The sequence below is a fragment of the Cucumis sativus genome, unplaced genomic scaffold (assembly GCF_000004075.3).
Source record: "Cucumis sativus cultivar 9930 unplaced genomic scaffold, Cucumber_9930_V3 scaffold122, whole genome shotgun sequence".
NCBI lineage: Eukaryota > Viridiplantae > Streptophyta > Magnoliopsida > Cucurbitales > Cucurbitaceae > Cucumis > Cucumis sativus.
The window spans coordinates 48,625-73,662 of record NW_022279527.1 but is presented as its reverse complement, the minus strand read 5'-3'; the positions used below and the strand labels follow the sequence as shown (position 1 = coordinate 73,662).

The following is a 25,038-nucleotide window of genomic DNA, read 5'->3' as shown; positions in this document are numbered from 1 at the left end:
AGGAATACCACCTCATGAGGCTACATGGGAGAATTGTGATGATTTTACACAAAAGCTTCCTCATTTCCCACCTTGAGAACAAGGTGTCTTTGGAGAGGGAGAGTAATGATAGACCACCAATTGCAATACAATATAGCAGAAGAAAGACAAGTGGAATTGCACGTGCACAGGTGATGGAATTGGAGGAAGTTTTTAAGAATTGGGCTGCCCTGAAAGAACGAATGCTTGTACAGTTTCGATCAATTCGAGAAGGAACTTTGGTTGGAAGATTTTTCTCAATCAAACAGAAAACGAATGTAGAAGAATACCGTAACCGATTTGATCGCTATTTAGCTCTAGTAGAATTTCTTCAAACGGTATAGTGATACCTGGAATTTTTCTAAAAGCTCTGATAGTTAGGGAACTCAACACATTCTACCTGACCGAACCAAGTTGGCTCTTTGTTTTTTTAAGGGATTTTTCTAATGTATATTGCATGTGTTGTTTGTTTTTTTATAGCTCTTGATTGTCTCACCTTTTTACGTTTTGCATTTGCAAGTCTCTCTTTTGTTTCTTTGGTATGCAATGTGGTAACAAGGTCTTGCTAGAACCGGTGGGCTAACCTTTCTATGGTTCTAAACTTAGTTTCTAAGTTTGACTGCTCTCTTCGGAGTGACAACAAGCCTCGTTTTCCCCCTACTATGGAACGGGGAGGATTCCTCCTCTTTCAAAGCCCTCGTCAAACTCAATGCTAGGTTTGACTGCTCGCTTCGGAGTGACAACAAGCCTTGTTTTCCCCCTAATGTGGATCGGGGAGGATTCCTCCTCTTTTCAAAGCCTCATCAAACTCGATGCTAAGTTTAGAACGCTAAGAGTAGGTGGTTTGGTTTTGGTTAGGCCAAAAGTAAAGTTTTCTGCTAAAAGCTCTGATAGTTAGGGAACTCAACACATTCTACCTGACCGAACCAAGTTGGCTCTTTGTTTTTTTATGGGATTTTTCTAATGTATATTGCATGTGTTGTTTGTTTTTTTATAGCTCTTGATTGTCTAACCTTTTTACGGTTTTGCATTTGCAAGTCTCTCTTTTGTTTCTTTGGTATGCAATGTGGTAACAAGGTCTTGCTAGAACCGGTGGGCTAACCTTTCTATGGTTCTAAACTTAGTTTCTAAGTTTGACTGCTCCCTTCGGAGTGACAACAAGCCTCGTTTTCCCCCTAATGTGGATCGGGAGGATTCCTCCTCTTTTCAAAGCCCTCAAACTCGATGCTATGTTTAGAACGCTAAGAGTAGGTAGTCTGGTTTTGGTTAGGCCAAAAGTGAAGTTTTCCCTCATTTTTATGGGCTTTTTCTAATGTATAATTGATATGTTGTTTGATTTTTTTTATAGCTCTTGATTGTCTTACTGTTTTTTTATGTTTTGCATTGTCAAGTCTCTCTTTTCTTTCTTTGGTATGCAATGTGGTAACTAGGCCTTGCTAGAACCGGTGGGCTAACCTTTCTATGGTTCTACATTTAGTTACTAATTAAGTTTGATTGCTCCCTTCGAAGTGACAATAAGTTTTGTTAATGTCGACCCTTTTCTAAAGGGATTTAGTTCACTGTGGCTAGAGAAGAGGCTCTAACTCATGTTTGACAAGACAAACTTGTTAAAACCATCCCAGTTTCTAAAGGGTGCCTCCTATCCTTTGTTACTCTATCTAGGCTAGGTTTGGACTAAGTGCGTCATAGGTAAGTCACGACAAAGCAACAAAGGAAGACAAAGCTAGAAAAGTATCCATGCACTTATTTATTATACATGCAATCAAGCATTCACAACACACACACCATTTTCTCAATCATGCATTCACATCTCAATAAGAAATAGCTAAAAGGAGCTTAAAACAAAAAAGACAGCAGCTTATGCTCAAATTTCAGCACATATACTCATCAAAATTAAGAATTTCACATCATAAACCCGAGCTCAGTGCTCAAGGGTTGCCAATCATGCTTTTTATGCAAGATCTAATTAAGCTAAGAAGGTATAATGCTCATTATTGTATGGAAAGAATTCTGAAAAATTTTGAAATTTGGGCAAAATTTGAACCCCCAAGTTTACACTAAACATGCAAGCTAAGCAAGCTATTACCCACACCCACTCAAAAAATTGCTTTTTCTGTCCTAAAAGCTTTTGAAAATCAAAGTAAATGGAGAAAAATAAGGGGGGAACTTTGGACTCCCTGGAAGGATCGACATCCTTGACTTTTGTTTGAAGCTTGCATGGATAAACCTTTTCATTCCTTTTTCATTGATTATTCATCCTTGTTCCTGAAAATCAAAGGAAATTCTCTCAATTTTATATATTACTAAAATTAGGATACATATAAGTCTTAACTAGTCTAATAGCACCCTCCATTCATCTTCCCCTACATGGCTATGGTATCAAAATTTTCAATTAAGTAATACGTCTACTAACGAACTTGAAAACAAAACACATCACACTAAAAAACACAACATCACTTTAACCCAACAGAAGCAACTCTTTTTACCCTTGCACTCACTATCACATTACTATCATGTTTGTCAACTGTCAAACTAACTCTTTTAAGTTATTTAGTGTGACTACAAAGTTATGAACACCACAATCTTAATTAAAACCTTTTAATAAATAAATGCCAAGTTACTACTACTCAAGAATGGCAAGGAATTCAAAAAACATGACAGCTATCCTAATTGGTTGAAAATGAGAAAAAGAAAGTTAGCCAGACAACCTATTTGGACTACAAAGCCAGCAGATATGATTCCTCAAATTTGACCATTCACTCTCCATACTCTACAAGTCTTCAACCACATGATGCTGCCTACTTTCAGATGAGCAACATCATTCCGATCTTAACAGTCAGAAGAGCAAATCAAATCAATCCTAGCATATTCACAAATCACAACTAAAAAGTACAAACATGCAGCGATATCAACAAGCATTCTGATAAATAATTAGCCAATTAATTGACATCATTCCGATCTTAACAGTCAGAAGAGCAAATCAAATCAATCCTAGCATATTCACAAATCACAACTAAAAAGTACAAACATTACAAAATAAAACATGCAGCGATATCAACAAGCATTCTGATAAATAATTAGCCAATTAATTGACATTACAAAATAAATAAAGAAAAACAAGCATTCTGATATTTTTCTATTTGTGCGGGCAGCCGATGTTCACAAAACAGCATTTCGAAGCCCACGAGGGGCCCTATGAATTCCTTGTGATGATGTTTGGGTTGAAACGCTCCGGCAACATTCCAATCAATCATGAGTGATGTTTCTTCGCCCATATTTACGCAAGTTTGTTTTGGTTTTCTTTGATGACATCTTAATTTACAGCAAGTCCTTGGACGAGCATTTGCACCAATTGGCAATAGTTTTGGAAACTCTAGTAGCTCATCAACTGGTAGCCAACTTTAAAAAATGCCAATTTGCGGTTGACAAAATTGAATACTTGGGCCATGTTATTTCTTCATAGGGGGTGGCAGCGGATCCAACAAAAAATAGAAGCGATGGTTAAATGGCCAGCCCCAAGAACGTGAAGGAGCTAGGTGGGTTTTTTTTGGGGGCTAACGGGGTATTATCGGAAATTCGTTGCAAACTACGGTTCTATTGTGCTGCCCCCTTGACACAAACTGTTAAAAAAGGTAACTTTAAGTGGAATGAGACGACCGAGAACACATTTTCAGCAGTTAAAAGTCAGCAATGATGTCTGTCCGATGCTAGGTATTCCTGATTTTTTCACAAAGTTTTGTGCTGGAAACTGATTGCTTCGGTGTGGGTATTGGGGCTGTTCCTAATGCAAAATCAACGACCAGTGGCCTTTTCAGTCAAGCTTTACCTATTACCCATAGTTTAAGGCTGTTTATGAACGGGAGCTTATGCAATAGTGCTGGCTGTTCAAAAATGGCGGACCATATCTATTGGTAAGCCTTTTGTGGTGCGTACAGATCAGAAAAGTTTGAAGTTTCTTCTTGAACAACGGGCTATCGGGGGAGAAATCAGAGATGGATCGCTAAACTATTGGGGTATGATTTTGTGATTGAGTACAAGAAAGGATTGGAAAACAAAGCGGCGATGCCTTATAGAGATTACCACCGGTATTTGAATTGGGCCTCGTAAGTATTGTGGCGGGCTAAACCCTTCAGTTTTCATCGATCAAGTGGCTGGAAATGAATCTCTTAACAATATTCGACTATCCTTGATAAATGGACAACAAGCTCCAGAGGGATATTCGTACAAGGAGGAGGATTCACCTGATATTACTTTATTATTAGCTGAATTCCATAACAGCCAGATAGGGGGACATCATGGTGCATTGAAACATATCAAAGGCTAGCAAGGGAGGTATATTGGCGAGGTATGACAGCCCATATCCGCATCTATGTTGCTGAATGTTCCGTGTGTCAACAAGCCAAATACTTGTCTTTAACTCCGGCTGGTTTCCTTCAAGATTACCCATTCCGGATCGTGTGTGGGAAGATATTAGTATGGATTTTATTGAGGGCCTCCCCAAATCCGAGGGTTATGATGTTATATTGTAGTTGCGGATCTTCTTTCCAAGTATGCACATTTCATCCCCTTGAAACATCCATTTGGTGCAAAAGTGGTTGCTGCTGTTTTTATGCGAGAGATTATTCGTTTGCATGGATGCCCCTGAAGTATAGTGTAGGATCGTGATCGTATTTTCACAAGTCTATTATGGGAAGAGTTGTGGAGGTTGTTGGAAACTCAGTTGAGACGAAGCACCACTTACCCCCCAAACAGATGGTCAAACGGAAGTTGTCAATCGAGGGGTGGAGACGTATCTAGGGTATTTTTCTATGAACACACCTAAACAATGGGTTAAATGGCTAGCTTGGGCTGAATTGAGCTATAATACAACAGTCCGTACAGCCACATTGATGACCCCCTTCGAGGCCCTCTATGGGCGACCACCCCCCTCTATATTACCATATGTGAAGGGCTCGAGCGCCGTGTGAATGATGAAGTAGACCATTTGATGAAAGAAAGAGATTAAATTTTGGGCGTTTTGAAGGCCAATTTACTGAAAGCACAGCAGCGAATGGTTAAATATGCTAATGCTAAAAGACGGGAGGTGCAGTTTGAGGTTCATGATTGGGTTTATGTGAAGTTACGCCCTTACCGAAAGTCCTCTCTCAGCCGTTTTAAGCACTCCAAATTGGCCCCAAGATTCATTGGTTCATTTATGATCGTGGCACGAATTCGTTTCGTTGCATACCGTTTGGCCCTTCCAAGGAATCGCTTATACACCCGGTCTTTTCATGTTTCTGTTCTTTGCAAGGTCGTGGGTTCAAACAGGCCATTATTCCCAATTTCAAAAGATTTGGCTGCTGATTTGTCTATGCAAGTGTCTCCGGTAGAAGTATTGGGAGTTCGCAAAACATCATTCCGATCTTAACAGTCAGAAGAGCAAATCAAATCAATCCTAGCATATTCACAAATCACAACTAAAAAGTACAAACATTACAAAATAAAACATGCAGCGATATCAACAAGCATTCTGATAAATAATTAGCCAACTAATTGACATTAAAAATAAATAAAGAAAAAAATCATTGGAAAGATCACTGCTTAAATGAAATTTGAAATATCTCCCAATAGTTTTGATCGGTTACCCGAGTTGTGAGAGTGATCGGTTGATATTGCGTGCTTCCTTCAAGCGCTCCCCAGCTGCACCTGTTAGCTTCTGCCTCCGGAACCAGCTACTTAAACCATCTGCCAGTCTCTGCATAATAAAATGATTATGAGCCTAAATTTTACAAGTACAGTCCGTTGAATAGAAACGTGATACTCATGCTTTTCCATCCTAAACAACAGAACTATCTGCACTTCGATTTACAAATTCATTGCCTTTTTCCGACAGTGCTCACAACTGTTAGTTGTTACAGGTATACTTCTTTTATTTATTTATTTATTTATTTTTACTAAATTCAGTAATACCATATTCCAGATATTAGCAACATTATTTTAGCATTACCTTGGATCGGGATTCAACAACACAGGTAAAAAAGCAGTATGTGATAGCGAACTCTCAGGAACGGTCGGGTTAGAAGAGGGAGGCCTAGGTGGAAGCGGGCTCTTCAGGATTTGGAATCGAAAACCGATCTGAGGGTGGAGAATTTTCTTTGGAAGACTTGGGTTTCCGAGGGGGTCTGCGGCCCTTGATTTCGGCACCGTTAAGGCTAGAAGAAGAAGAAAGTGGTGGATCGACGAGATGGGTATGTCGCAAGATAGAGTTTCTTGGCTGCTTCACGTTAGAGAGGAAGAGCGAAATTTTGGAGGTATAGGAAGAGCGAAACGGAATTTGAGAGATAGGAAATCGCAGGGTTTGAGGAAGACGAAGAAGAGAAGGGGAGATGAGAGGCAGAGTAAACCGATGGAGAAGAAAAAGGGGAAAGAAATTTGAAATAAAAGAGACCGTTGAGGTTGAAGAAGAGGGAAAAGAAAATTGACCGTGGAGGAGAGTTATTTAATTTTTGGATTAAATATTTTCTATGAAAATTAAAAAAGAAAAAGTTAAAAGGCAAATATTTTTTACTTTTTTTTATTATTTATTCTATGAAAATTCAATAATAAAAAAGCATCTATATTTGCTTTTGGTATGGTTCACATTTTTATTTATTTGACAAAAATCTAACTAAATTATCATTCATTTTGACCTAATATTGCAAATATAAATTTATATTTTGCATCTTAACTACTCTTTGGCATTTATAATATCATTGTTCCACACCTCAATTTTTTTATTGTTGTCAAAAATAAACCTAATCCAAAATGAATTAGCAAATTAGGGAATAAATGTAATCATTGTTTTTGGGAGTTTGAGTTCGACCGTGATTATTGTTGAATAATTTTCACTTAGACATGCACATTTTGCTATTTTAGCAATTTAAATTTAAAATTTTCTTTTATCAAAAGTAAACCTCTTGTTTTAATGTTTTTCTGGTCATCCCTTTTAAATACAACTAATGACAAATGAATATAACAATTAAGAAATTCGTAGATATATAACAACATTTTAAACTAATTGCTGCAGTTATTTTAAATCACATATGTCATTCGCTTATAAGCCATAAGAGTCTATTAACGATATAAATCTATCACAAATATATTTTGCTACATTTACAATTTTTAAAAGATATTGTTATATACTTAATTATTATTCATAAAATTGCTAATCCATTATACTTACCCTAAGTTAAATGAATAATGTCAAAAGTAAGTTTACTACGAAGGTAATTTGTGTGACCCTTTTATCCTAACGTAGGAAGTTTGTTCCACTCCATACCATTATTGAACTAAGAAGATTAAGTGTGTATTAGTATGTTTAAACAAGTATAATTATAGCAAAATCTATGAGTGATATATTTATATTAGCAATACAATATGTGTTACATATGCAAATATTTTGTATCTAATCGTTGTATTTGCAATTAACTCCATTCAAATATACAAATATAAACATAACTCTTTAACCTGAGTTTAGCTAGGATCACAAACTACAAAAAGAAAGTATGAAACATATTTAATTTGTTTTTTTTTCTTTGAAGAAAATTTGGTGTGTAGCACATTATATATTTTTCTTTCCTTTAAAAAACAGTATTGATCTTATAATATACGGCCTTGCACAATGTATTCACCATAAAGATCATATAATTGTAGAGATGTATAGAAGGTCTGATAAACAACATAAACGAAAAGTTCTAATCCTTGAAATTGTAAACATTACCCATATCCTACAATAAAAGTCACATCAACTTGATATTTGTTGAAATTTAACAAAAATGAAAAGAAAGCAACGATAAACCAATGACGATGGAAGAAGATACAGTTTTCAAACACAACCAGCTATCCAAATTATTCATAATATGGTATTAGAAAATATATTGCAATTTGTAACCTCATAAGTTTATAAACAGAGTAAAAATTAAAGGAAATTTTTTTATCAAGCTTATATTAGGACTTTATACTACTTATATGTAATTCTTAAGTTTTCTTCTTTTAGCTATAAAAGACACAAATTAAGAAAAAAAATGACTTGATTGTCCATGTAAAGTTATGCCCCAACTTTTTTCTTCTAACTTAAGAAAAGGAACACCAACAAATATCTATCCCCATAAACTAAAAAGCATAGGAAAATGATAGTAAAAGTAAAATCAACTTTTTCTGTTATCTTTTTCCTTCATTCATTTACTTCTAATTGAAAATAAATCAAAAGTCTAAAACCGATCAAATTATTGAAAACGAAAAAACAAGAAACATAACAGTGTGGAGAGGTAGTTATTATCAAGTATTTGATTTTGTTTAATAGATTCCAGTTGTGACAACCACAACAATTGTATGCATGAAGTTCATCATTCAAACAGATTCTGACAACAAATTTCAACACATCTGCAAGGCGAAAGAAGATAGGAATTAGGATAACAAGGTAATTAGAACACTGAAATAAATTTTAAAAATAATTTTATTGCCGATTGCTACTATAAGCATAATTATCTGCTTGTATATATAGTTGTCTTGCATGATCTGACAAATACATTATGGTATTTGATATTCCATTCAGGTTGTATCTTGCATGTTACCAACAAAATCATGTGCTTAGTGATAAATTACTCTTAGACTGAGAAATACTCGAAAAAAAATCAAGAGTAACAACTCTTAGTTTCCCAGAAAAATTGAAACAAAATCATGACAAACCAACAACAAGAACTTCATAAACTTGTCTGATGAAAGCAACTCAAGAACAGTCTCAATGCAGATCATACATGAGTTCTTTGCTAAATATTTCCAAAGGCTAAAAAGAGTTAAGGAAAAAAAGAAAAACAATAATTACCTGTAATTTCGTTGGTTCATGATCTTCTCTTGTCATTCCCTCACTTTAATCTCATAACTGAAAAGGAAAAGAGGAGGGAGGGGTGATTAAACTCATGCATGTACATAATGTCGAAACCAGCAAAATTACCACCCTATTAACTATGAAAGTCTGGTTGTGGTCGAAGTAGGGTGAAAGTCAGTGTAGATTAGGATAGATGTCACCGTGAAGCTCACTGTCGGTTGGGGAGAACATAAAAATTGACTTTTTTCTTTTATAACAGGCTGACTGACCTACAGGCTGGGGTGAACTGGCTGGCAAGGAGGAAGTGACATGCTACCACTAGGTTGTGTTAGGTGTGAACAATGGACAATGGTGGCTAGAAGTGAGGGAAGGGCTTTGTCAAAGGGTCGTGCAGGGCTGAACTCCAACTGTCCAATATTAGTTTGTTCGCTTACTTTCTTTGTTTCACCCATATCAATGTCTGCAAAAATTCCCACAATATATAGAAATGGAAATAAAGATCCTTAAGTTCTTTGAGAAAAATCATAAATATAGCCACAAAATTTCTCCAATTATTTGTTACTTAAAAAAGTATAGAAATTGTCAACCAAGCTCAACTAACGCCTGTATGTATGTACTTAGAACCAAGAGGTCTCAGGTTTAAATCCCTCTACCCGAATTTGTACTCATAAAAAGAAAAATACAAAATTGTATGAATGAGGTGCACATTCACGTAATTTATACGATGATGTGAGAAATGCTATGATTGTAATGGATGCTCATAGTTTGGCTCGTAGCAATAGAAAAGCCCGAATCTTATTCTCAAGTTGAGTCCTTTCTTCAGTGCAAAAAATGTGGTTTCCTGTCGGCTTGGGGAAAGATCAATTGCTGTCTCCACCTTGTTGACATTTCGCCCTGCATAATTATTGACAACGAGAAATAAATAGAAAGGTTATTCTACCATTTTTTGGTTTTATGAGAACAAATTCAGAGAGCTAATTGCAAGCAATATTTGAAGTAAAGTTACACCTCCTGCGCCCCCAGATCTTGCAGTAGTCAGTTCAATGTCCTTCGGATCAATCACTACTTCAACTTCATCTGCCTAGATGCAATAATAACATAAGCTCAACAAATCAAGATAAACATAGCTGATCAAGATGCAAATGCAACGGAGAACAAAGTCAAATAAGAGAAATTATCATATCTAAATTGTTAACACTCCTACAGAGAAACAGTACGAACACTATGAATATCAACTATATATAAGGATAACTGTATAGTAATGCACTTGGATTTTCATGTTAAGGCACTGTGTGATATGACAGAACATTTTAATCGGCCACTCCACATTAATCCATCATCTAGGTATTTTTAACAGAGAGATAGCTTTTCACATTATAATTGTTAATGGCAAAAATGGAGCACAATAGCATATCAGGGACCTATAAAGGAAATGGGGAAAGAATTAACATTAGACAACTGTCCAGGACAAACTTAGCAAATTCAGGTAATATTCTACCACACATTAGTCTGATTAACGCATGCAATTCTTATTTGACAAGTATCAGACAGTTCTTATTTCACAATTTATAGTGAACTTATGGAATAGTTTACCTCTAGCATGATGACTACTGTAGTCGTAGAAGTATGCATACGGCCCTGTGTTTCTGTTTGAGGAATACGTTGAACTCAATGAAAACCAGACTCTTATTTCGATTTACTGTAGACACGTTATCCTTTGATTTCTGTCACATAAGTTTCGTGTCCCCCCTTTTCAGCCAGAAAAGTAAACAACGAAAATTCTTCAATATATATACAGAAAGCACTAGGATATTGACTTCTGGGATGTCTGGAGGCACATACCTTAGAACTTGAAACAGGGAAAAACTTCCATGAATTCCGCTCACTGTATTTCTGGTACATACGGACATGTTATATAATTGGAAAAAATGAGTTAGAGAAGAAGAAACGACAATGTAGAAAAATGTATTTGAGAAAAGAAGGGGTAAAATCAAAGCAGGACAGGAACGGAAGAGACATCAGAGTTTGGACTATGTAACTTGTAAGTTTTACAAAGCCTAACTATCCTATTCACTGTTCAATTTTCTATACACTTATAAGGCCTAAATTGTTGGTAAGAAAAGATTGGAGCATAGGTCACCTCTAATGGATTGATGAGAAAATTCAAAATTTAACATCTTAGTCGTATCTTTTGAATAAAAATAAAAATAAACCCATCTTAGTTGTAATTATGTAAAAAAAAAAAAAAGACAATTAATGTGATTATTCATGAATTGATTTGGGTGGGCTATTTCAAGATAAAAGTACCAAACAAAAGACTAGAATGGGTTATTTAGTTATGTAATCACAACTGCCATTTCTCCTCCATAAGAAAAACAAACAATTTCTCTAAATTTCATCTATATATATATGTATTTATCAAATGAATCATATCAATAAGGACGGGAAACAACAAAGAAAAATTAAAATGGCCAATAACTCTTGTCTCATTATTATCTCTCTCGTTGGAGTTCTTTCGTTCACCATCATTTCAAATGTGGCATCATCTAATGACGTCGTTTCCACCATCTGTCCAAAAACCTCAAATCCACAATTTTGTTCAAGTGTGTTGAAATCTGCGGGCACTACAAATCTAAAAGGCTTGGCTGTATACACCTTAAACCTTGCTCATACAAATGCTGAAAAATCTTTGACTTTAGCCAACTCACTGGCAAAAACCGCCACCAATCCTCAACTTAAGCAACGATATTCGTCTTGTGCTGAGAGCTATGATGAAGCTATTGGTGACATTGAAAATGCCCAAAAGGACTTGGCACTTGGGGACTTTAATGGTGTCAATATTGTAACTTCTGGTGCCATGACTAATATTGGTGACTGTCAGGATAAGTTCGCACAGCCGCCTAAGGATACATCGTTGCTTTTGAAGAATGGCAAGACTCTAAATGATATATGCAGCATTATTTTGGTTATATCCAATCTTCTTTGAAGGCTATGTACTTGAAGATTTTAATCAATAAATAAAATGAAGTTTAATTTTTAAAATAATAACATTACAGTGGGATGGTGATCGGAATTGATTACTTTGGTTAAAATTTAAAATTAGATAAAAAAAATCAATTAATAGATAATTCCAACTAATCAAAATAACTAAATAAAAGACGAGATTTGAAAATATAATATCCTAATAGACACTAATAGACTTATATTAATAGATAATTTCCTGCCGATGAAAAATTACTAAAGTTGTACTATATTTTATAAATATTTTAAAACATTACATAAACACTAATTAAAGTTGGGTTTAGTAGCAAAAAGTTACAAATTTATGGACACCTTCTTTTAGGGAAAAAAATACAGAGTAATATTACCTTGACATGATGTAAACTAAATTTGTAATCAGCGTTGAAATCTCTACTATATTAAATGCGCTCGTGGAGAAAAAAAATTATATACATCTATTTTATTCTTAAATTGTCGAAAAAAATTTATATTACTTTTTGTGATCTAACGTAGTTGTGACTTTTCTATTGTAAGTGTCCATTTTAATGTTTGGAAAGAAGATTTTTCCAATTTTTTAGTTTACAAAATAAAGTTCTATATTTTAAAAAATAAAACCTTATGTTGAATATGTGTAACTAATATTGATAGGATGTGACTAGTTGATCTTCGAGATACGATGCATTCTGTTTAGAGTGGAGATGGTTGCACACACATCAAATTGGTGCATTGATTCCTCCAAACTTACATGTAAAATGTACGTGTAAAAGAAAAACAAAATAAACTCTTGCAGTTACACATTAGAAAAAAAAAACGTCACGAAATCCCAAAGTTCAAAAGAAAACAAACACACACAAAAGGGGATTTAATTGATTCAAAGTAGTAACGAATGGTGAAAAATTGCATCATTTCTTGTGATTTCACATTGACATATTAGAATAAAAAATTATCGTATTCTATATATTACAATATTGGATCAAATATTAATACATTAATTCAATTATTTAATTACTACAACAATGAATTTCTTTTTCTTTTTTAAATAATAATTTTACCATTAATATTGTATAATATTTGTTTATTATATGCTAAAGCATATTTAAAAATTAAATAGAATTAAGATATTTCACGTGAATATGTGCACGTGTTTCAATTGAAAAGATTGAAACAATAGTCACAAATGATTTTTTCATAAAACAAAACATTCGTAACCAAATCTAAATATGCACTTTCATAATAAAGGACCAAAACTCATATTGCGTAGAATTGAGCATGGTTTAAATGAAATTATTAAGAAAATACTTACACTTTACACCAGGTTTTTTGGCAACATATATAGTGAGAAAACTCAAAATTTACCCTCTTACTTGTATCTTTTCAATAAAAAAGTGCATCTTAGTTGTAATTATGTCAAAATAAAATAAAAAAAAGAACCAGTCAATTAACATGGTTATTCATTCATTGATTTGGGTGAACTTTTTGAAGATAAAAATTCCCTATTCTGGTGGTTGAGGAGCTTTTCGATGAATTAAATGGAGCAAACTGGTTTTCAAAGATTGATTTAAAGGCGGGGTTCCATCAGATCAAAATGTGTGGAGAAGACATCGAAAAAACAGCATTTCGAACACATGATGGAAACTATGAATTTATGGTTATGGCATTCGGCTTAACTAATGCCACATCCACTTTCCAAGCTCTAATGAACTCAATATTTAAACCATTTTTGCAGAAGTTCATATTAGTATTTTTCGACGACATACTAATCTACAGTGAGAACTTGGAAAATCATCTGAAGCACATTGGGTTAGCATTGGAAATCCTGAGAAAGAATGAGTTATATGCAAACCAGAAGAAGTGCAGCTTCGCGCAAGAACGTATTGATTATTTGGGTCATATCATTTCAGGACAAGAAGTTGAAGTGAACCCCGAGAAAATCAGAGCAATCAGGGAATGGCCTATACCCAGTAATATAAGAGAGGTACGAGGATTACTAGGCCTCACCTGTTACTAAAGAAAGTTCGTTCAGCACTATGGCTTCATTGTCGCACCATTGACTCAACTACTTAGGAAAGGGGGATTCCAGTGGACTGAGGAGTCTAAGGAGGCACTCCAACAACTACAGAAAGCCATGATGACCCTGCCCGTTTTGGTGTTGCCTGATTTCAATGCCACCTTTGAAATGGAAACAGATGCATCGAGATATAGGGTAGGAGTCGTACTCGTCCAAGCCAAGCGCCCCATAGCATACTTTAGCCATACGTTAGCCTTAAGAGATAGGGCCAAGCCTGTATATGAAAGGGAATTAATGGCAGTAATCTTGCCTGTGCAACGATGGCGACCATATCTGTTGGAAAGAAAATTTATTGTGAAGACCGATCAGAAATCCTTGAAGTTCTTATTACAACAAAGAGTGATACAGCTTCAGTATCAGAAATGGGTAGCGAAGCTAACGGGATACTCATTTGAGGTGGTCTACAAACCCGGCTTGGAGAATAAAGCAGCAGACGCCTTGTCTTGGATGCCTCCTACAGTTAACCTCGGTAGCATAACAGCTCCTACATTGGTTGACATTCTGGTGATTAAAAAGGAAGTCGAAGCGGATGAAAAGTTGAGCAAAATAATGGAAGAACTACAAGCAATGGAAGAAGGAACAGAGGGTAAATTCTCCATCCGACAAGGTATGTTAAGATATAAGGATAAGTTTGTGCTGTCCAAAACATCTACATTGATACCCACAATCCTACATACTTACCATGATTCGGTACTTGGAGACCATTCTGGATTTTTATGCACATACAAACGACCAACTGGTGAGCTATATTGGGAAGGAATGAAGGCGGATGTTAAGAAGTATTGTGAGGAATGTGTAATATGTCAGAAGAACAACTCCCTAGCACTATCCCCCACCGGACTGCTGCTGTCCCTGGACAGTCCAAACAATATTTGGAGCGATATATCTATGGACTTTATCGAGGGCTTACCAAGATCGAATGGTTTCGAAGTCATCTTTGTAGTGGTGGACAGATTCAGCAAATATATTTGTTAAGGAGATTGTCCGACTTCATGGCTTTCCCAAATCGATAGTGTCCGACCGAGATAAGGTATTCTTGAGCAACTTTTGGCAAGAAATGTTCAAAATGGCAGGCACCCGATTAAATCGAAGCACCGCTTATCACCCTCAGTCGGATGGGAAAACTGAGGTGGTTAATAGGGGAGTGGAGACGTATCTGCGATGTTTTTGTGGAGAACGGCCTAAGGAATGGTCAAAATGGATACATTGGGCTGAATATTGGTACAACACTACTTTTTAGAGATCCGTAGGGGTCACTCCATTTCAGGCTATCTATGGACGTATGCCACCACCATTGATGTTTTATGGTGACCGGGACACTCCAAACACTACCTTAAACGAATAGCTCAAGGCATGAGTTGAAATTCTGGGAGTCCTAAAAGAACACTAATTCGTTGCACAGACAAGATGAAAAATAACGTAGACTTGAAGCGTCATGATGTGGAGTATGCAGTTGGCGATATGGTCTTCCTGAAGATTAGGCCCTATAGACAGATCTCATTACGACAAAAGAAAAATGAGAAACTATCCCCCAAGTTCTTTGGGCCTTATACGATTGTGGAACGCATCATACTGGTTGCGTATAAGCTAGAGTTGCCAGCATCCGCTTCCATCCATCCAGTGTTTCATGTGTCCCAACTCAAAAAAATGGTTGGTGATCATCAACTTGTACAGACAGACATGCTGCCTTACGTTACTGAAACTCACGAGTAAATCTATACCGGAGGAAATATTTGGGTACTCGAAGAATAAAAGAGGAAGCTGTGAGGTTTTGATTAAATGGCAAGGTCTCCCTCCTCATGAGGCAACATGGGAAGATTATGACAAGCTCCAGTACAGCCTAGAAGCAAAAAGAAAGGCGTTAAACATAACACAGGCCGGCAAAATCATACTCAGAACAGAATATATTCTATACTGACATTATTTTAGATATGCTCAGAATCATGCTTCTGCCTCAAAAAGTCAAAATAAGCTAGAGAGAGAGAAAAAAAAAGAGAGATGAACAAAAGGATTTTGGAACTTCCTCTTTGTGAGTGTGTGTGTGTGGCAGCTGTAAATTAATTTCCTATGAGTTTCCTTAACACCCAAATGTTGTAGGGTCAAGCGGATTATCCCGTGAGATTAGTCGAGGGTGTGTGAGCTGGCCTAGAATCTCACAAATATCAAGAAAAAGAAAACCTTGCCACCCATCCACTTTGCAACAAAGATTCATGAAATTAAGGGGTAAAAGGAAAAAGGTATAGAAGCGGATAGCATCTTGGCTTCTTATTAAAATGGAATAGTGTAACCAGACCTGGAATTTGTAAAGCATCCATCCCAGGTAATTCTTCCAATTTCAATCCTCCAACCCTCTTCCTAACACAAGTAAATTAGAGACAACTTATCAAATAGAAGACCAACAGTCAACATAGGAATAAAAGTGCACATTATCATGAGGTATGAACAAATAAATTAAAGATGTACATAAGTCGCTAAAATCATACTCAGAACAGAATATATTCTATACTGACATTATTTTAGATATGCTCAAAATCATGCTTTTGCCTCAAAAAGTCAAAATAAGTTAGAGAGAGAGAGAGAGAGAAGAGAGATGTACCAAAGGATTTTGGAACTTCCTCTTTGTGAGTGTGTGTGTGTGTGTGTGGCAGCTGTTGTGGGGCACCTCTTCAACTTATACTGAGACAGTCTTGAAGCAAATAACTCCAATTCTTGGGGATCAGCAATTCTTTCCTGTTCTGCCGTCCAGACACGTACTACTCCATCTAAACAAGCTGTGACAATATCTCCATTTTCCAAAAACTTGGCATCCCAAACGCAACCAGGATGCTCAATGCTCTAGACACAAATTCCATCTGCAACAAAATAATCCAACTTCGTGATACTAAAATGCTATTAGGGTTTAGGGTTTATAAATAATTATAGTATAATAAACATAATTCAAATTTAAAAATCAAGCTACAAAAAAAAAAAAAAAAACCCACTCTCTTAAAGAAATTCAATTCAACACATAAACTTTAGCCAACTTCAACACCCTTCAGGGCTTCACCAGTCCTTCGCCTTTCCACTAAAAGTTAGTCATCTCTTCCCAACCAAATGCTCCATCAAACAGACTTCAAATAGATAGAGAAACATTTCTCATAAATACATGAAAGGTTCAACTCACAAACTCGGTTTGGCCACAGTGAAGGATCTTAAACGAAGCTCAGTATCTCAGAATTATGATAGAACACCACAGCAGTGTTCGTATATGTTGATATAATATGAAAACTTACACGAATTATTGAGACTCTTCGTGGATCAATAGAGTATTGATCGCGATTACAGATTCAAAGCAAAAATTACTCAAACTAATAGCAACCAAATAAAAGACTCAAGAACAATTCAAAGATGAACTTGGACCCTCTGCTTTCCCTCTCTCAAGGAGTAATGTAGATTTCCTTCCTCAAAGTTCCATACCCCCTCCCTCTGTAGCTTCCTTTCTTTTATCTCTTTCCTCTAACTCCCGGCCCTACCAAAGTGGTCCCCCTGGTAGGTTCTTGTTTCACCTGCAAAAGATTCAACCCACACCCACACAAATACAAAGGATATTTCCAGCACACTCACAAACACACAGTACAATGGAGAGAAGCTGATATATGTGTGTATATATATTCAATATGGAATCATAAGCTTCAACCAAGTAAGAGGGCTGCTCTCTCCCAATGAACAACGTTCATTCAAAATACATAATAACCAAGATAATCAGCCTAGCAAAAAACGCCTATATATATATTCCCTTTCTGCTGCTGCCACGTGTTGTTAGGACCACTGGTCATCCTAACAACCATGTTGTCTAGGTGGAATTTTTATTTTTACCCCTCCTTTGGTAAACTTGGGTGATTGGAGGCCTAGTGTAACGGACATACTTGTCCAAGGTGTGTTTACCTATGGCCGTATGCTCCGATTAGCCCCAATTTATCTTGTCTTTATGTCTTGTATGTAGTTTAGGTAGTTGCTTTAAATTTCAAGTCGATATGCTTGGGTGTGACGTTTCGGCATTTTCATATGCAAGCCTACCAGAGATGAAAATGTTAAAAATGTACTATAGGGGAGGCATACCTGTTGAATCCCCGCCCAAGCCTTGTCGTACTCTTTGCAATCTATGCTTTCTTATTGCAATTGACAGTCTTCAATGCTTGTTTTAACAATGTTTTCAATCAATTTAATCATCTTTCACCTTTTCTAAAAATATTTTCCAAGAACGTGAGGGGAGGTTGAAGCATGTGTTAAAGTTGTCCGCGATTTGTGGATTTTGATCGGCTGACTTGTTCGTCGAGCTAGAACAAGTGCCGCACAATCGTTCACATCGTGTTTGAAGAATTACGATTGTGACAAGTGGTATCAGAGCCAGGTTGGCTAGTTGACAGTGCGTGACAGAAAGATGTCGGTGGCGAAACAGTCTAGCAAGACCCATGATGAGCGACTTGTGGGAATCGAAGAGCAGATGCTCTACCTGGTGGAAGTTCCTGATTCCATCCGTTCTTGGAACAGCGGCTTGAGGATATTGCCAAGAAAGCTGATGGCATTGAAGCCGTGTCGATCGCCTTGACGGACTACCCATCCAAGAGTTACTGACTAGAGTCGACACTCTAGAGTCCCGAGTAATGAAACGGGAAATGTCGCCTACGAGCTTGGGGCCAGTTCATCGGGCTCTATTGCCCAGATGGAAGAACGAGTTATGGAGCTTGATAACTCGCAAAAGAACATGTTGGAGATGATCAACGGCATGACAGAGGATTTTCGAGCAACCCTCGATGTCGTGAGGAATGAGCTCGCATAGGTAAACACGAGGGTGAACCTTACTATACGAGAACTAGCAAACCAGGCTCCAGCTGGAGGAGCCATTCCTGTGGGCAGAATCAAGGTTCCTGAGCCCAAGCCCTTCTGTGGGGCGAGAGATGCCAAGGCATTGGAAAACTTCATCTTTGATGTCGAGCAGTATTACAAAGCCACGAACACAATTACTGAAGAGGCCAAGGTGACGTTGGCAACCATGCATCTGTCAGAAGATGCGAAGTTATGGTGGAGGTCGATACATGGACATTCAAGAAGGGCGTTGCACAATCGACACGTGGGATGCCCTAAAAGGAGAACTTCGTTCGCAATTTTTCCCTGAGAATGTCGAAATTCTAGCCCGACGGAAGCTGCGTGAATTGAAGCACACGGGAAACATTCAGGACTACGTGAAACAGTTTGCGGGGGTGATGTTGGACATACGCGACATGACCAGAAAGACAGTTTTATGTTTTGTCGAGGGCTTGAAGCCGTGGGCTAGGACCAAGTTGTATGAGAAACGAATTCAAGACCTCACGTCAGCATACGCAGTGGCTGAACGGTTGTTTGACTTATCTAGCGAATCTCAAGATGCAAGACGACATCAAGCTTCCTCCTCTGGAGGAAACAGAAACAACCGCCCAAATTCCCCGAAGACTGCAGAGGGAGACAAGCGACAAGGTGGAGATCGCAAGCCCTTCCAAGCGAATACAGGAAACAACTGGCGAGGACCAAACAATCAGAACAACTCCGGTCGTTCCATCAGTTGTTTCATATGTAAAGGGCCCCATCTTGCCAGAGAGTGCCCCAACCGTACCGCCTTCAACGCTTTTCAAGCTACCCTAGCCTCGGACTCAGATGATAGATTGAGTCAGACTGAAGGAGACGTTGGACTGATAGAAGAGGGTGAGAATCCTCGGATGGAGGCCTTAAAGTTTCTGTCATCGCTCCAGAAGAAGATGGGGAGACCAGTGGACAGGCAAAGAATGGTCTCATGTACGTAGACTGTTGGGTCAACCAGAAGCCACCCAAGAGCACTATGGTGGATTCTGGTGCTACTCATAACTTCATTGCAGAAGCGGAAGCCAGACGACTGAATCTCCGTTGGAAGAAAGACGCAGAAAAAATGAAGGCCGTGAACTCAGTTGCCCTACCTATCGTCGGGTTGGTAAAACGAACGACCATGAGGATGGGAGAGTGGAGCGGTCCCATAGATTTGGTGGTTGCAAAGATGGATGACTTCGACGTGGTACTAGGTATGGAGTTTCTACTTGAGCATCAAGTCATACCAATGCCACTAGCCAAATGTCTAGTGATTACTGGAACAACGCCTACTGTTGTTCAAACGGAGATTCGTCAGCCATATGGGATATAGATGATCTCGGCTATGCAGTTGAAGAAAGGCCTTGCTCGTGACGATTTAACCTTTATGGCTATCCCACTGGAGTCGTTGGAAAGCTCAAGGGAAACAGTCCCCAAAGACATCCTGAGTGTCTTAGAGAAGTACAAGGATCTGATGCCAGACAGCCTGCCGAAATCATTGCCTCCGTGGAGAATGATCGACCATGAGATCGAATTGCTGCCAGGGGCAAAGCCGCCTGCGAAGAATGCTTATCGTATGGCGCCGGAGTTGGCCGAACTTCGGAAACAACTGGACGAACTGCTGAACGCAGGATTTGTGAGGCCTGCAAAAGCTCCATATGGAGCTCCAGTCCTTTTCCAGAAGAAGAACGATGGAAGTATGCGGTTGTGCATCGACTACCACGCCCTAAACAAGATCACGGTCCGCAACAGATATCCGCTACCAATAATCAATGACCTGTTTGATCGCCTTCATGGAGCAAAGTATTTCTCGAAGCTAGATCTGCGATCGGGCTATTATCAAGTAAGAATTGCCAAAGAGGATGAGCCCAAAACCACATGCGTTACGAGGTATGGGGCGTTCGAGTTCCTTGTCATGCCATTTGGTCTTACCAATGCGCCTGCAACGTTCTGTACGCTAATGAACCAGGTCTTCCATGAATACCTTAACAAGTTTGTGGTGGTCTATCTGGACGATATAGTGGTCTATAACTCCACGCTAGAAGAAGAAGAAAGGAATAACAAAAACTGACGAACTCCTATAGATTGAAGTATTAACCTTTCCATATCTTTGCCGAACAATCTTCACTCCCACTAACAATGACTTCGGAAGCATGTGAATCCACTGAATACACAATGGAAGTGTCACCAACCATCTCCATCAATGTTTCACCACTTAGTGCCCATAACCTAATGGAACTGTCTGAATGGAAAAGAAAATCAAAGTCAACTTTCTAATTAATTCAATATTCTAATATAAAGAATATAACAAATAGTCCTCCCATGTGAAATGAAAAGTGGTTCTACAGATTCAGAGAAGGCAATAGAAATCACTCATTTTAATATCATTTAATATTTCATCAACAACCTATAGAGTTTATTAATCTTTTTCTTTCCTACTAAAGAAGCTCTAATTTATTACTCTAGGAATGGTCCTTTCTAACTTATATACAGGTAACAAAAAATAAATTGAAGAAATACTCTGAGCTTTTCCATTTAGAAATCCCAATGAGCAAAGACTAAAGTCTTCTCGGGATTCTTAGGATGCCAAACTCCTCTCATTGGATAGACATCAATATATCTTAGATGAGAAGCTACCTTGAATAGCCTTGCTTCCTCAGCATATAAACATAAATATATTTGTTGTATTCAATCAAAAATAAAAGATAAGCTTGTTCTGAAACCAATTCCAAAAATCTCTTCGAAAATATGCTGGGAGAGTTGTTGTTGTTTAAATACTTGGTCCTTCGAAGGTTGGAATTACAATGTAACTTTTCACATATTCATGAAAAGTTATGATTCTTATTATGAAAGAATGAAACTTCGAACTAGTTCCTAAAGGTAGTACTTTTAGCTGATGTGGCAATTTGGATCAGCCATGTACGGTTGCATTCCTCAATGTGAGTGATAATCAAACCCAAACTACCTCAAAGGAATTATTTTGTACAGTAACTCCATCTTTACCAACTTGCGACATAAAACTATCTAGGGTTCATGGGTTGGGGTAAGAAAACTTTTGGACCCAACCCACCAAGTCTTTTTATCATTAAGTTTTCTTCATTTTTATGTCAATTGGCATGTATTTTATAAGCTTTGAGAGAAGAAACTTAATATAAATGTATACTTGGTCAGAACCCCGTCATTTAGCCTCAATTTTCACAATGTAGAGGTATAGAATTCAGAGAGGTTATTTTATTTTCTTAAAATTACTCCCCAACTGTTAATCTATGATTAACTTTTGCTATAAAAAATTAGTCCTTATATCCCTCTTCTCGAAATTTGACAAACATATTAATCAGGCGCCTTTTTCTGAAAATAATTGTTCATATTTTTTTTTGAAACAGAGACAACCCTTTTTATTAAAGATGTAAGTAAAAAAGAGACTAATGCTCAAACTATAGGAGAATTATACTAAGAGCGAAAAGAATGACCAAAACAAAAGTACAGACAAATTGAACAAAACAATCAAAATCCTGAGAAAACAATAGAAAACTGAGAACAAAGCGAACTTAAAACCTTTCAACAAGAAGCCCAAAATCAGCTGAAAATTGCAGACTAAAAACTTCAAACTAGATGGAAGGAAACACCAAGGGAGAGCTAACAACAATGCAGCTTTGTTGAAAAAATATCCCTCCCAAGTCATCCTTCGATCTTGAGTGAGTGACTAGAACCAGAATATTTCATAAGAACTTTAGAGGGCCAAAATAATAAAAGCATTCGTCGAACCTCATGTGATCCACTAAAACAAACCTAAAAGATAATTGGCTGAAAAACCAAGATCAAGTTATTCTATACTCAAACCAAAGTAGTTCCACATTGCTCAACAATTGACTTCAAGCGATCTGGAACTTCACATTGTCGAGCTTGTGAGGGAAATAAAGAGACTTGTTTCTCAGTAATTAAATCCTCCCTTGTCTGAAAGCGGTATTAAGATCAGATTCTAGAGGATCCTTAATCGACTGATCAATGTTTACAATGAGTAGTGGAGGCACTTTTGATTCAGATTTTACCGAAGGAGCTCAAGGTATCGTGCAATGTGATCGATTTTCTTGGGACACATAAATAAATCTAACGCCAATTGAAACATAAGGACTAGTATTTGGAGCATGATATTTCTTCCTATCTCTACATGTAAAGATCACAAGAAAAATAAGAATTTCACAAAATAACAGAAAACAAAATTAGACAAAATCAGGGCATGGCCGAGGATGAGATTAGAGATGAAGCGGTGATTAGTATTTATTGAGAATGGGAGAAAAGTAGAATGTCAAACCAATCCAAGAACATACCTCACAAATCTTCGGAGAGACGATCGTGGTCAAAGCAGTGGTTGTGGTCGAGGATGAGATTAGGGATGAAAGGATGTACGAAAGGTATATCAACAAGAAGAAGGGTAAAACAACAACATCCTGTCAAAAATCACTTAATGTGATTGAGATCTTTTAACATGACTGCTTGAGAACTAAAGAAAAATTTAGAATGTGACTGAGAACTTTTAGCACAACCGGGCAGCATCTTCAATAACAGAAAAACATGCATAATGTAGGAAGACAGCAGATTTAAAATTATGACAGTGTATTTATGAATGTCAGGCGATACATTAATGTTCCAAAATTCAACCAAAGTATGGGATGAAAGATATACAAGAATCTTCCATGATAAGGGCAAGACCAGGATATCCTTATCCAAAAGAAAGAAAAAATAATCAACCAAAGTAAATTCCATGTATGATTGGAAATTATGGCCAAGGCGAAGGATGAAGTGGAGAATAGAAGGAATATTGAGCAGGGTACGACTTACCATTAGCTTAGATCAAAACCAGCATCCGCATTTATGGCATAAAGAAATTTGTTTGCCAGCTGCTCCTTGCTGCATTGATCACAAATCATAGAGTTGTGAAAATGAAAACTTATGCAAGTTTTTTTTATCCTTTTTAGAAAAGATGTATATGTTTTAGTTCATCCACAAATCAACAGACTTAATAAACTGATGTAATTCAAGTTGGACTTAGTTTTTCACAATGAATTCTCCACCAATAGTGGCTAAGAGATGGAGTATATATTGAGGATTGTAAGTAGTTACAAGTAGTTGAAATAACTGTTTTTATGAAACAGTTTTAATTGCAGTCTTAACAGCTAAACAGTTTAATTATTTAAACTGTTTTACTAACTAACTACAGCTGTTTAGCCATGGCATTCTATATTACATCATTCCACCCCCTAGCATGGAACTCGACCCGAGTGACTTAGTTGACAAGGCAGAAATCATCTGGGGCATAGTACTGTTTCAGGTCTGCCACGTTAAAAATAGGATGAATGTGCAAGTCTGGTGGTAGTTCAATTCTGTAAGCGTTATCTCAAATCTTTTCTAGGACACGAAATGGTCCTAATTGTCTGTCTTTCAGTTTGTGTTCCAGTTGGAAATCGAATTTTTCTGAGGTGAATCATTACTAAGTCTCCCTCAGTAAAGGTAGCTTGTCTTCTCTTTTTGTCTGCTGCCTTTTTGTAGGACTGAGTTGATTCTTTTAGGTGGTTATGGACTTCTTCGTGTAAATTCTGAATCTTTTCTACCATCTTTTCTGCTTCTGAGCTAGTGTCAATAGTTGTGGGGAGTGATGCTAGGTCAAAGGTTGTTAGTCTTGGCTGTTTTGTGTATACGACCTCAAATGGACATTTGCCGGTTGATCTATTCTTCATATTGTTGAAGGCGAATTCTGACTGTGCAAGAGCTAAGTCCCACTGTTTTGGTTTGGATCCACTAAGACAGCATATTAAGTTGTCGACAGTTCTATTTGTAACTTCTGTTTGGCCATCTGTTTGAGGGTGTGATGTTGTGCTATATTTCATTCAAGGTTGTGTCAAATTTGCTCCATAATGTCTTCCAGAAATGGCTTAGGAACTTGACATCCCGATTAGAAAAATGGTCTTTGGTACTCCGTGCAGCCGAACTATCTCTCGACAGAATAAATTAGCTATGTAGGTGGCATCATTTGACTTCTTACAAGCCACAAAGTGTGCCATTTTACTGAATCTGTCGACTACAACCATGACTCAGTCATACTGCCTTTGAGTTTTTGGTAATCAGAGCCCGAAATCAATTGATAGATCTTCTCAAATGGAAATTGGGGTAGGTAATGGTGAGTACAGGCCTGCGTTTATACTTGAACCTTTAGCTCTTTGGCAATAGGGCACCTTTTAATAAAGTTGTTACAGTA

At 37.3% G+C, this 25,038-nt stretch overlaps 2 protein-coding genes and 2 long non-coding RNA genes across 7 annotated transcripts; 1 reads left to right on the top strand and 3 right to left on the bottom strand.

The window, feature by feature from the left end:
- Positions 1 to 2,729: 2,729 nt before the first annotated feature.
- Positions 2,730 to 6,444, bottom strand: LOC116405602. Its single transcript, XR_004218705.1, has 3 exons — positions 6,005 to 6,444; positions 5,643 to 5,752; positions 2,730 to 2,846 (listed from the first exon to the last, which is right to left on the bottom strand). It is a non-coding gene; the product is annotated as an uncharacterized LOC116405602 (long non-coding RNA).
- A 3,127-nt stretch (positions 6,445 to 9,571) lies between these two features.
- On the bottom strand, positions 9,572 to 10,836 carry LOC116405592 (peptide chain release factor APG3, chloroplastic-like). The gene is made up of 4 exons (XM_031889530.1): positions 10,706 to 10,836; positions 10,457 to 10,612; positions 9,872 to 9,944; positions 9,572 to 9,757 (listed from the first exon to the last, which is right to left on the bottom strand). Exons 2-4 carry the CDS (start codon positions 10,493 to 10,495, stop codon positions 9,603 to 9,605), a joined length of 267 nt encoding a protein of 88 aa, XP_031745390.1. The 5' UTR covers positions 10,496 to 10,612; positions 10,706 to 10,836; the 3' UTR covers positions 9,572 to 9,602.
- Positions 10,837 to 11,330: 494 nt separating this feature from the next.
- Positions 11,331 to 11,849, top strand: LOC116405599 (pectinesterase inhibitor-like). The gene has a single exon (XM_031889534.1). The coding sequence runs from the start codon at positions 11,331 to 11,333 to the stop codon at positions 11,847 to 11,849; it is 519 nt and encodes a 172-aa protein (XP_031745394.1).
- A 3,484-nt stretch (positions 11,850 to 15,333) lies between these two features.
- LOC116405593 lies at positions 15,334 to 23,190 on the bottom strand. Of its 4 annotated transcripts, none has more exons than XR_004218696.1 (5): positions 23,114 to 23,190; positions 20,884 to 21,027; positions 16,528 to 16,783; positions 16,225 to 16,286; positions 15,334 to 15,771 (listed from the first exon to the last, which is right to left on the bottom strand). It is a non-coding gene; the product is annotated as an uncharacterized LOC116405593 (long non-coding RNA). The 4 variants fall into 4 exon arrangements; XR_004218698.1 differs by having other exon boundaries at positions 16,225 to 16,282; XR_004218695.1 differs by lacking the exon at positions 15,334 to 15,771 and having other exon boundaries at positions 15,779 to 16,286.
- Between the last annotated feature and the right edge of the window lie 1,848 nt (positions 23,191 to 25,038).